Source organism: Heterodontus francisci, unplaced genomic scaffold, assembly GCF_036365525.1.
Source record: "Heterodontus francisci isolate sHetFra1 unplaced genomic scaffold, sHetFra1.hap1 HAP1_SCAFFOLD_256, whole genome shotgun sequence".
NCBI lineage: Eukaryota > Metazoa > Chordata > Chondrichthyes > Heterodontiformes > Heterodontidae > Heterodontus > Heterodontus francisci.
In genome coordinates, this window is record NW_027140732.1 from 435,544 (window position 1) to 449,293 (window position 13,750).

A 13,750-nucleotide genomic window follows, 5' to 3' on the forward strand; every position below is an offset into this window, starting at 1 on the left:
CTCTGTCATCACCGCTAAGACATGTATATCCTTCCTTCAGTACTGAGACCAGAACTGTACACAGTACTCCAGGTGTGGGCTCACCAAACCCTATACCATTGCAGCAAGACTTCCTCACTCCGGTACTCTAACCACCTTGCATTAAAGTCCAAAACTCCATTTACCATGCTAATTGATGCCTGTACCTGCAGGTTAACTTTCTGTGATTTGTGTACAAGGATAACCAAATCCCTCTGAGTACCAACATTTAATAGTTTCTCACCATTTGAAAATATGTACTGTGTTTCTATTCTTGCTTCTCCACATGATATTCCAGCTGCCACTTTCATGTCCACTCAAAACCCGTCCATTTTCCTTTGCAGCCTTTTTGTGTCCTCCTCACAACTTACTGCCCCACCTAACGTTGCATCTCTTTGTTTCACCCCTTTCTCTCTCCGTCACTCCAATGCACAAATTAAGAGAGAATTTGACCATGTCTCTGTTTATATTATATTCGATCGCGGCGCTGGTATAAAAATAGTTAAAAAGTGTTTTAAAGTGAGTGAGGTGTCTGTGGGATCCCCCTCCATTTTATACATACAGGTGAAACGCCTTCCATTTTATATGTAGAGGGGGAGCTCCTTCCATTTGTTATATAGAAAGGATCTCCCTCCATTTTATACATAGAAGGATATCTCCCTCCATTTTATACATCGAGGGGTAACTCCCTCCATTTTATACGCAGAAAGGGAGGTCCCTCCATTTTATACGTAGAGGTGGAGCTCCCTCCATTTTATACATAGATGGGGAGCTCCCTCTATTTGATATGCAGAGGGGGAGTGCCCTCCATTTTATACGTGGAGGGGAGCTCCCTCATTAATAATAAGTCAATTGTTAGTTTACAATAACTCGATTTTAACAATTAGTAATCTGGTTAGTAGCTTTTAGGGACCTAATAATCTTACACAGATGAGTGGTTGATCCTTTTCAGTGCCTGATGGGCTGAGGCAGGGACAGAGGCCGGAGATGTTATGGAGGTGGAAGGAGGTGTCATTTCTGATGGAGACAACATCAGGTCAGAAGTTCATGTCAGGGATGAATGGGGAGCATATTTTACGCAACATCATATTTAGCCTGATACAACAGCTAGGAATGGTAATGGAATCAATGACAACGGTCTGGAGTTCGTGGTGAAACCAAAGGTGGAGGTTTCGTTCTAAACTAAGTTTAATTGGAGGAAATTGCATCTCATAGGAAACAGACTTTTACAGTCTGATAACACAGAGGAAGTGGAGGGTCAGGAGAGATGACGGAGAGCTGCAGTTGGGTGTTGTCAGCGGACATGTGGAAGCTCACTGCATATCTGTAGATTATGTCACCAGCAGGCAGTCTGTGGATGTGGTAGCGGAGGGAACAAGAATACAAATTTCCGGGATTCCAGAGGGAATAGTGCTGGTGTGGGAAGAGAGGCCTTTGCTGGAGATGCTCTGGTTACAATCCGATCAGTAATATTGGAAACTGGCGGGGCAGTCCCATTGAAAGATAAGGAGTGGTGAGGACATGGAAGAATTTTAACCCAATGATAAGAATTATAAATTTTAAATACTTAGAGGACTGGGATCCAATGCAGGTCAGTTAGGCTGAAGATGTTGGGTGAGATGGACTTGGCTAGGGTTGGTCATGGAAACAGGGATTTGGAGCAGTTGATAGTGAGGGAAAGTGAACTTTGGATGTCTGGTCAGCAGTGAACTGGAGGAAAGGAGTCAGGAGTTGGTACAGTTCTAATTTTACTGGAACCATTAACCACTATAGAATAAACAGGGAAATATCTGCAGTGAAATAGCAGGTAGACGTTTGTCTTTTATTCTATCATGTGATGTGAGCTCCGCTGACAAGGTCAGCATTTGTTGCCTTTGACAACTTGCTGGGCCGTTTCAGAGAGCAGTTAAGAGTCAGCCACATTGCTCTGGGTCTGTAACCACATGCAGGCCAGACCGGGTAAGTATGGCTGATTTCCATCACAAAGTAATTACCGAGCCAAATGGGTTTTCACAGCAATCGATGATAGTCTCATGGCTCCATGACAGAGACTAGCTTTCAATTGCGGACCTTTGTTCATTAATTGAATTTAAGTTCCAGCAGCTGTCATGCTGGGATTTGAACCCCTGTCACCAGGCCATTGTGTTGGACCTCTGGATTACTATCCCAGTAATATTATCGCTACGCAACTGCCTCCCCAATGGACGTGTACAGTATCTGCCCCCAATATCAATATCTAGCCTGTAACTCTGAGCGTGGTATCGAATCAGAGACTTAAAGTTCACGTTTTAACTGGGAAAAGGCAGTAACAGAGTGAAACGGGATTGTTTTTGTCCCTGAATCCAGTGTCCACTGTAGACAGTTCAGTTACATTTACAATAGAAATGCCAGGAGTGAACAAGGTCAATACAACAATAGGGAAAATGTAAATGATGCCACTCATAATTGTCGCATGCGTTCAGTATGAGGACAGATTTCAGGTTTATTCCCGAGAGAGGACTTACTGAGAAAATGTCATTGACATTGGAATAATTGTGTTTTATCCACCACATTATTTACCAGTGTCAAAGCTGCTGATGTAATGTGTTTGTTCAGGTGAGTGTAACTAATAGCAATGATCAGGGGTATAACCGTGTCAGTGGAGACTTATCCCCTGTATAAATCAGGACCCACTAGAATGGATCAGCTCAGAGTGTCTGCTGGAGCTGTGGATTCCAGGCTAACAGAACTCAGCTTCTCTCAGAAATGGGATATCCAGTAATGTATCAGATAGAACGCATTTATTATCCTGTACTTGCAGCAATTGGAGTTCCTGGTAAGTCTGTATCTCAGCTGTTAATGGTGTAAATCGATATTAGTTGCACTGCTGTGCTCGGTATTATTTCTCACTGTGTGTTTTACACAACCGCCTGTACTTGTCCAGCAGGTTACTGATGGAATCTTCTCATTGTCTTCTCTTTCAGTCTGACTGGAGCTGTATGATGTCTTTAATGACATTGGTTTAACTAACCCTGGCATTGTTGCTGCATTATTCTGTGAATTGAATGCCGTTGAATGTGATGTCTTTGTTAGGATCAAGAAGCAGACCATCAGGAGATTTTAACAGTTTCATGATGTGGATCTAACCAGTCCTGGAATTTTTTGGGGATGTGTTTTGCGATGCTTGATAATGAGATATCTCACGGTCTCAGTGTTACAATGTCCTCCATCCCTATTAATATGGAGCAATGTAACAGAGATTTCAATATATTTATTGGTTATCACTGTTATAAAATATTATTTCATTCTGTGTGTGTCTGACGCTGCTTCAGAAGTCTGGTTACCGAACTGAGTTTGCTGCTGACTCTTTCACATCTCCTTCTCTGCTTCACTGCGGACCCTTCACTGTCACTGGACTACATTGTAAAACTGAAAGTATTGATGTGATCTTTTATTGGTTTACACTCTATCAGTTGGAATCCAGAGTCTTTCCATTTATCTGTAGATTATCAGCTGCAGCGCTGATGTCGGTGTTTTATTAATTAAACAATCCCACATTCTAACAGTGTACTTTATAATTCCAGGAGAAGGAATTTCAATGATTGTGAGGTTTGTCTGGAAGAAACTTTCGATCCTGTTTATTCCATGTATTGTTGATGAAGTGAAGAGTGTGGGTGAGCAGGTGGAGACTTGGGTGACCTGTAGACACTTTAAATTATTCACAGAGGTTTCACCATTAAATGAACTGACTCTGAGAATAGAATCATTGAACACAGGGCTGGGGAACGGAACACAGGCACAGAATGTTAGGAATAAATTGTATGTGAAAAGCGGCTTTAAGGAACAGTTTGCAGGGTGTGAGCACATCGGAGAGATAGGGAGGGCGACTGAGAGAAGGAAGGAGAAAAGAAGCAGGGAGAACGAAACCGAGGGAAAGTGATAAGCAGAAGGAAAGAGAAAGAGAAAGAAGCAGCAGTGTGTTAATTTTACTGTTGGACTTGATCCTCAGTGTTTATTTCTGTCAGATATTTATTTTGTTTTGCAAAAAGTTCCGATTCCTTACTTACTGACTGAATAAACAGAATAGAATCAGTTCTTCACTGATGGTAATTCATTATTTAAATACTACACTTTAAAAACTCTGTGACTGCTGAATTCAATAAAGAACGAGGCCGATATCAGAAATATATTTAAATTTATATTTAATTGCCTGTACAAGTTAAATATATTTACTATATTGGACAACCAATGAACTGTTCTCCAACACCAATAACCGCAGGTATTACTGTTTAAATGTATTAATTGAGTTGTGTTACTGAGATCTCTAGCTGACATTTCCTCTAACACTCTACTGCAGTCTCTCCGTGTGAATCTCAGCCTCTCCTCTCAATGTATTGAATCCTCTGTCTCCTCATCCATTGCTTCATTTTATCCATTTTCCCAAACCATCTGCTCCTGTCTCCCCTCCATCTCCAACATGTTCTTTTCCTTCTCTCCCTCCCAATCTCACTCACTGTCTCATCCTCCAGTTGCCTCTTCGAAATAAATCCCAGGCCAACTCACCGCAGCAGCTCTCAGTCTTTTCCCATGTTGTACCAGCCTCTGTCGGCTCTCTGAACCCACAGCAACAAACCATCGGCACCTTCCACTCTCCCCAAACCTGGAGACAAATTCCCATTTAACCCATTGGATTCCATCTCTGTAAAACACCTTCTCATTTCCCCACTGTCACTGCATTCTCACTCAGTACTTCCAGTGGATCCAGTGTTGACTTTATTCACTTTCTGTCTCAATTTCCCAATTCATTCTTAATAATTGTGTTTTAAACATTTCACTGTGACAAAACACTGCCCAGGTCAGTGAATCAGTTTTTACTGTTCGATGCAGCAACAAAGCTGGAAATTTCAGCCCAGATACTGTCAGACTGCTGCTTTGTCTCCAGGTCTGATCAGTAATTTCTCTGCTTCCTTTTCTCTCTCTTCCAGTTAACTTGGTGGCGATTGTGGTCTTGTCCCGAGGAAAGTGCGGACTCTCCAAATGTATCACTGTCTACCTGGTGGGAATGGCAGTGTCTGATCTCCTGGTCGTTATCACTGATCCCATATTGAGTTGGATTGTTTTAATTTATATCCAGGATTCATTCCTGAGAATTACCCCCGTGTGTACTATCATTATCGTTCTGCTTTCTGCAGCCACTGTTGTTTCTGTCTGGCTCACAGTCGCTTTCAGCTTTGATCGATTTGTGGCCATTTGTTGTGAGAAGCTAAAAACAAAATATTGCACCAAGAAAACAGCGGCTGTGGTTGTAGGAACAGTGAGTGCTCTGGGCTGTTTAGAGTCTCTCACCTGGTACTTTATCTATAAACCAAAGTACATTATTGATAATGTTCCCATGGGTTGTACCATTAAGCCCAGCTTCTTTACTTCCCCCCTATGGGCCGCATTTGAATTGTTTCACTACATTTTAACTCCTTGTGTCCCGGTCTTTCTGATTTTTCTGCTCAATGTTCTGACGGTCAGACGTATTTTATTCTCCAGTAAAGTCCGCAAGGGATTCCGGGGCCACAGTAATGGAGAGAATCACAAAGACCCAGAGATGGATAATCGGAGAAAATCAATTATTTTACTCATCAGTATATCCGGCAGTTTTATACTGTTGTGGGTGAGCCGGATTGTGTATATCACTTATCGGCGAATGACACATATTCGGTATTTTTACTCCGACACTGACCCTGTCTTTATAACAGATCACACATCAAAGATGCTGCAGCTTCTCAGTTCCTGCACCAACACATGTATTTATGCTGTGACCCAGACTAAATTCCGACAGGAGCTGAAGAAGGCGGTGAAATACCCTCTCAATCTCATTGTTAAATTCGTGAAATCAGAGAAAGAACTGAAGGGTGTCAAACACTGGAACTAAATCACATTTCCACTGCAACGAGCCCGGAATTGAACTTAAATCTAATTCTGAGACTATATTTTATTGCTAATCAGACCTATTCTCCTGGGACCTGCTCTGCAGATGATTCATTAATTGTTTATCAAAAAGACAACCTGAAAAGCTCAGCTGGACTTGAACGAAGACCACTTGGACCCACAGTAAAACGGAGAAAGCAGCCAATCACAGTGATTAAGAAATGGAGAGAGAGGTCATCAACTGCAGCGAGACAGTGACACCAGCAGATGAGGATGGAGAGACAGGGCAGTGTATGCAGTGATACAGGGACACCAGCAGGTGGAGCTGGTGAGCTGGGACAGTAACTGCAGTGAGGCAGGAACCCCAGCAGATGGGGATGGTGAGCGGGTGGCAGTTTATGTAGTGACACAGGGACACGAGGAGATGGAGATGGTGAAAGGGGGCAGCAACTGCAGTGAGACAGGGTCGGAAACAGATGGAGATGGTGAGAGGGGGCAGTAGCTGCAGTGAGACAGGGTCACCAGCAGATGGAGATGGTGAGGGGCGACAGTAACTGCAATGTGACAGGGACACCAGTAGATGGAGATGGTGAGAGGGGCAGTAACTGCAGAGAAACAGGGCCACCAGCAGATGGAGATTTTGAGAGGGGTAGAAACAGCAGTCAGACAAAGATACGAGCAGATGGAGATGGTGAGAGGGGGCAAGTAGCTGCAGCGAGATAGGAGCACCACCAGATGGAGATGGTGAGGGGGGGACAGAAGCTGCAGTGAGGCAGAAGCACCAGCAGATGGAGATGGCAAAGGGGGACATTAACTGCAGTGAGACAGAGACACCAGCAGATGGAGATGGTGAGGGGGGACAGTAACTGCCGTGAGAAAAGGACACCAGCAGTTGGAGATGGTGAGAGGAGGACAGTAACTGCAGTGAGGCAGGGACACCAGTAGATGGAGATGGTGCGAGGGAGGCAGTTTCTGTAGTGACACAGGGCCACCAGGAGATGGAGATGTTGAGAGGGGGCAGTAACTGCAGTGAGACAGGGTCACCAGCAGATGGAGATGGTGAGAGGGGACTGTAACTGCAGTGAGACAGGTATACCAGCTGATGGAGATGGTAAGAGGGGTAGGAACAGCAGTCAGACAAAGATACGAGCAGATGGAGATGGTAAGAGGGGGCAAAGTAGCTGCACTGAGATAGGAGCACCAGGAGATGGAGATAGTGAGGGGGGACAGAATATCTGCAGTGAGGCAGGAGCACCAGCAGATGGAGATGGTAAAGGGGGACATTAACAGCAGTGAGACAGAGACACCAGCAGTTGGAGATGGTTAGGGGGTGTCAGTAACTGCAGTGAGAAAAGGACACCAGCAGATGGAGATGGTTAGGGGGGTCAGTAACTGCACTGAGACAGGGACACAAGCAGATGGAGATCGTGAGAGGGAGGCAGTTTATGTAGTGACACAGGGTCACCAGTAGATGGAGATGGTGACAGAGGGCAATAACTGCATTGAGACAGGGTCATTAGCAGATGGAGATGGTGAGAGGGGCAGTAACCAGAGAAACAGGGACACGAGCAAATGGAGATGGTGAGAGGGAGCAGTAACTGTAGTGCGACAGAGATACCAGCAGATGGAGCTGGTGAGAGGGGCACAGTAACTGTTTGGAGACAGAGACACCAGCAGGTGGAGACGTTGAGAGGGGACGAGTAACTTCATTGAGACAGGGACACCAGCAGATGGAGATGGTGAGAGGGAGACAGTAACTGCAGGGAAACTGTTACACCAGCAGATGGAGATGGTGAATGGGACGGTAACTGCAATGAGACAGGGACACCACCAGTTCCACATTGTGAGGGGGAGCAGTAACTGCAGTCAGATCAGGACACCAGCAGATGGAGATGGTGAGAGCCGGACAGTAACTGCTGTGAGACAGGGATGCCACCAAATGGAGATGGTGAGCGGGGGACAGTAACCAAAGGGAAACAGGGACAACCGCAGTTGGAGATGGTGAGAGGGTGACATTATTGAAGGGAAACAGGGACAACAGCAGATGGAGATGGTGAAAAGGGGACAGTAACTGCAGTGAGACAGGGACACGAGCAGATGGAGATGGTGAGAGTGGGGCAGTAACTGCAGTGAGATAGGCACACCAGCATATGGAGATGGTGAGAGCAGGACAGTAACTGTAGTGAGGCAGGGATGCCAGCAGATTGAGATGGTGAGAGAGGAACAGCAACTGCAGGGGAATAGGGACAACAGCAGATGGAGATGGTGAGAGGGACAGTAACTGCAGTGAGACAGGGACACCAGCAGATGGAGATGGTGAGAGGGGGACAGTAACTGCAGTGAGACAGGGACACCAGCAGATGGAGATGGTGAGAGGGCTTGTGTGATTCTGTGAGATAGCGAACGTTTGTCGCCTATTGTTAAATAAATGTATTCCATGCTTCAATTTCTGATGCATTAATATTTGTTTTAATGGATCAGACAGTTATTTTCTTTAGGTGTTGTGTTATTTCTTAGTTTCATGGTTAGTTTTATCAATGCAGGAAAATCACACCACACGTCTGTCCCTGATAATCACAGTGCATGTCCCCTTTCCACTTCCTATGTGTCGCTGCCATATGTGTGGCTTGTTTAGTGTTCAGAACAGGGTTTGTTCCAACCGTCCTTATTCCGAGGAGTCTCCCTTTTCTCCCTTACAGGAAATTCTGAAGTTTCCCAGGAAACCTGACTTACAGTTTTTTGCTCAATACCACCACAATGTTGGATTTGTCTGACTGATATTTCCACGAATACATTTCAACTGTACTCCAAATCCTTCATCCACAACTACAAATCATTACTTTCCTGCTTGTCATTAAAATGTAATTAGCCTTTTCATTCACCCGCTAGTATTATTAATGCTGTTACACAGCTTGGCGTGTTCCCTGAGCCGCAGTTTTACACTGGCATGTGTATGTATTGTTAATGTGGGTCATAAATTCAGAACAACACAACTTAGTCGCGTTTTGTGATGATTTGTAAGCCACAGTGCTTCTTTTCCAGCTCCCTGTTGATCTAACTGATTCTAACGTGTAAAAGGCAGCATCTCTGGTACTGGTACAAGTGTATTCAAAGCAGACCCTCTGTTCATGTTCAACTGCGTAGCCTTATCATGTTAATGTCAGTTTGCCTGATGTAAAGTGACCCTACAGCTTTGTATCTGCGGGCCTCATAATTGTTAGGGTACAATTTTGCCAGAGTTTATTCCAAGAAATATTATTCCCAATCAGTAGTATAACGTGCAACATCTTCATCACTCGTTATCATGCAGACATAAGACTAAATGTAACACTTATTCTCAATTCAACACCAGTCCCCTTCTATTTAGATAGTTTACACCGAGTGCTATGATACCACAAGTACTGCATTTTCTTTCATCGTCTCTGGATGGCCAATGTCATGTTGGTTCCTCCCAAGTTATATATGATGTCCGACAAATCTTCCCTATCAGCCATCCAGACAAGCCCCATACGAAACATTATTATTAGCATCACTTCATTACCAATTGTTTAGTGCCCATCACCCCTTCCCACTCCCTCCATGAAATCACACAGCTTACTTGTTAGGGCCTCTGCTCAGGGATAGGAGCTAACAACCCCACTGCCTTGTGGGCGTCTCGAGAGAGACCAAGGCTAAGGGAGTAAACCCTAACAGAAAATCAAGAGTGGAACCCCACAAGTGGTCATGTGTCACCTTTGCATGTTTCCGGCAGTTTCTGCAGCCATACCGGTGCCAAACGTCGTGCTCTGCACTCCTTTGGACCCCACCAGGAAGGGGGTTTTGACGCTTGGGAAACTCACAACCTCCATACATTCGCCCAGACATGCGCCATGGAGAGGTCACTCTATAGACGCCTCACAGCGACCAAAACAACACAGAAGGCAGCAGTTACGGGTTTTTGGTCCAGCTCAATTGGCATAGAGATTGGGCGCCACGGGTTGCCTTTGAGGGTGGGAGAGTTCATCGCATCTCACTGGACAGCTACCGCCCGCCTCAAACCGGGCAACCCCAGGTCAGTACGGCTCTGTCCCTCCACAGTCCACCTGCTTCAATGGGTGCTTGGAGATCAAGGTCATTGCCCGACAAGAAGACTGTAACACCGCACCAAACAGCACGATAAAAAAGGAAAGAAGGTACCAGCCCTTCGTTTTGCAAGCTGGAACGTCAGAACTATGTGTCCTGGCCTGTCGGAAGACCTTACACAAATCAACGATTCTCGGAAGACCGCCATCATTAACAACGAGCTCAGGAGACTCAATGTGGACATTGCAGCACTTCAGGAGACACGTCTCCCTGGGAGCGGATCTCTAAGAGAGCAAGACTACACCTTCTTCTGGCAGTGTAGGGATCCTGAAGAATCAAGACAGCATGGAGTGGGCTTCGCCATTAGAAACTCTTTGCTCAGCATGACAGAGCCAACTTCAAATGGCTCGGAACGGTTGTGGAGGGAGTGAATGTTTGTGGATGGGGTGGCAATCAAGCAGGCTGTTTTGAACTGGATGGTGTCGAGCTTCTTGAGTGTTGTTGGAGCTGCACCCATCCAGGCAAGTGGAGAGTATTCCATCACACTCCTGACTTGTGCCTTGAAGATGGTTGGCATGCTTTCGGGAGATGAGTTACTCGCCGCAGGATTCCTTGCCTCTGACCTGCTCTTGTAGCCACGGTATTTATATGGCTACTCCAGTTCAGTTTCTGGTCAATGGTAGCCGCAAGGATGTTGATAGTGGGGGATTCAGTGATGGTAATGCCAATGAATAACAAGGGGAGATGGTTAGATTATTTCTTGTTGGAGATGGTCATTGCCTGGCACTTGTGTGGTGCGAATGTTACTTGCCACTTATCAGCCTAAGCCTGGATATTGTCCAGGTCTTTCTGCATTGTTGGTCCCAGGAATCTACCCTGAGGAACCTCTGCGGTGATCTCCTGGAGCTCAGATGATTGACCTCCAACAACCACAACCATATTCCTTTGGATTCTGTATGACTCAAACCAGTGGAGATTTTCCCCCCTGATTCCCATTGACCTCATTTTTGCTAAGGCTCCTTGACGCTCCACTCGGTCAAATGCTGCCTTGATGTCAAGGGCAGTCACTTTCACCTCAACACTTCAGTTCAGCTCTTTTGTCCACGTTTGGACCAAGGCTGTAATGAGGTCAGGAGCTGAGTGGCCCTGGCAGAACCCAAACCGAGCGTCTCTGGGCAGGTTATTGTTAAGCAATTGCTGTTTGATGGTACTGTTGATGACACCTTTCACAACTTTACCGATGATTGAGAGTTGACTGATGGGGCGGTAATTGGCTGAGTTGGATTTGTCCTGATTTTTGTGCACAGAACCTACCTATACAATGTTCCAAATTGCCGGGTTGATGCCAGTGTTGTAGCTGTACTGGAACAGCTTGGCTCGGTGTGCAGCAAGTTCTGGAGCACAGGTCTTCAGTACTATTGCCAGAATATTGTCAGGGTCCATAGCCTTTGCAGTATCCAGTGTCTTCAGTTGTTTCTTGATATCACACGGAGTGAACTGAATTGTCTGAAGTCTGGCATCTGTGATGCTGGGTACTTCAGGAGGAGACCGAGATGGATCATCAACTCGGAACTTCTGGCTGAAGATTGTTGCTAATGCTTCAGCCTTATATTTTGCACTGATGTGCTGGGCTCCCCCATCATTGAGGATGGGGATATTTGTGGAGCCACCTCCTCCTGTTAGTTGTTTAGTTGTCCGCCACCATTCACGGCTGGATGTGGCAGGACTGCAGAGCTTCGATCTGATCCGTTGGTTATAGGATTTCTTAGATCTGTCTATTGCATGCTGCTTACGCAGTCTGGCATGCAAGTAGAGTTCTGTTGCAGCTTCATCAGGCTGACACCTCATTTTGAGGTATGCCTGGTGCTGCTCCTGGCATTCCCTCCTGCACTCTTCATTGAACCAGGGTTGGTCTCCTGACTTGATGGTAACAGTAGAGTGCGGGATATGCTGGTCAATGAGGTTATAGATTGTGGTTGAGTGCAATTCTGCTGCTGATGATGGCGCACAGCGCCTCCTGGATGCCCAGTTTTGCATGCGAGATTTGTTTGAAATCTATCCCATTCAGCACGGTGATAGTGCCACACAACATGATGGACAGTATCCTCAATGTGAAGGCGGGGCTTCATCTCCACAAGAACTGTGCAGTGGTCACTCCTAACAATACTGTCATGAACAGATGCATCTGCAGCAGGCAGATTGTTGAGTACATGGGCAAGTTTGTTTTCCCTCTTGTTGGTTTCGTCACCACCTGCCGCAGACCCAGTCTAGCAGCTATGTCCTTTAGGATTCTCCCAGCTCGGTCAGTAGTGGTGCTACCGAGCCACTCTTGGTGATGGACATTGAAGACCCCCACCCAGAGTACATTCTCTGCCCTTGCCACACTCAGTGTTTCCTCCAAGTGTTGTTCATCAGCTAAGAGAACGTGGTAGATGGTAACCATGAGGAAGATTCCTTTCCCATGTTTGACCTGATGCCATGAGACTCATGGGGTCCAGAGTCGATATTGAGGACTCCGAGGAGAACTCCCTCCCGACTGTACACCACTGTGCCGCCGCCTCTGCTGCGTCTGTCCTGCCAGTGGGATAGGACCACCCGGGGATAGTGATTGCAGTGTCTGGGACATTGTCTGTAAGGTATGATTCCATGAGTATGACTATGTCAGGCTGTTGTTTGACTACTCTGTGGGACAGCTCTCCCAACTTTGGCACAAGCCCCCAGATGTTAGTAAGGAGAACTCTGCTGGGTCGACAGGGCTAGGTTTGCCATTGTCATTTCCGGAACCTAAGTCGAAGCCAGGTGGTCCGTCCAGATTCATTCCTTATTTATTGACTACGTAGTGGTTAGATACAACTGAGTGGCTTGCTAGGCCATTTCAGAGGACATGTAAAAATCGACCACATTGCTATGGATTTGGAGTCATCTGTTGGCCAGACCAGCTAAGGCCAGCAGATTTCCTTCCTGGAAGGGCCTTAATGAATCAGATCTGTTTTTACGGTTGACAATGATTTCATGACCATCATTTCAATTCCAAATTTTTTTATTAATTGAATTCAAATTCCACCTTCTGTTGTGGTGGGATTCGAACCCATGGCCCCAAAGCAATACCCTGACTCACTCGTTCAGTGATGATACCAGCCACCGCCAGCCGTAAAGCATTCCACAATGCAAGGCTGACAAATTTAACACACGTCTCCTTTTTGAGTCACGCTGCTCTGTTCGGATTCTCTGAGGGATTACTGATGCTTACCCTGCACATGAGCAGTCGTCCTAATCCCGTGTACCTGTCCTGCTTCCAAACCCGGCATCCACTTACAAGAAGGCAATTCACACAGGAGCGTCTCAGTGACTGAGGCAGGTGAGTCTTGAGTCTGAGTCGGCACAGTGTGTAACCCGGCTTAATCCGGTACACCAGGGACAGTTTAAATGGAGCTTTACTCTGTACATAACCGGTGTTGTACCTTCTCTGAGAGTATTCGATGGGACAGGGTAGACATGGAGAAGTTACTTCAATTGCAAATCCAAGTGTTCTTTAAATGTGATGAGGTTTTCTGTCTCTGCCACCCTTTTAGGCTGTGAGTTCCAGTCCCTCAGCAGCCGCTGGCTGAAAAACAAAATAGTCTGGGACAGGGTAGATGTGGAGAAATAATTCCTTGAAGTACGTATCGAACCAGAGCACTATATCTCTCTCTGCCACTGCCTCTTCTCTCTCTGTCTCTCTCTCTCTATATCTATCTATCGCTCCCCCTCTCTGTCTGACTCTCCCCCTCTC

At 46.0% G+C, this 13,750-nt stretch overlaps 1 protein-coding gene across 1 annotated transcript; it reads left to right on the forward strand.

The window, feature by feature from the left end:
- The first annotated feature begins 2,763 nt into the window (after positions 1-2,763).
- Positions 2,764-5,920, forward strand: LOC137360559 (probable G-protein coupled receptor 139). The gene is made up of 2 exons (XM_068025961.1): positions 2,764-2,833; positions 4,983-5,920. Exons 1-2 carry the CDS (start codon positions 2,764-2,766, stop codon positions 5,918-5,920), a joined length of 1,008 nt encoding a protein of 335 aa, XP_067882062.1.
- Positions 5,921-13,750: the final 7,830 nt, after the last annotated feature.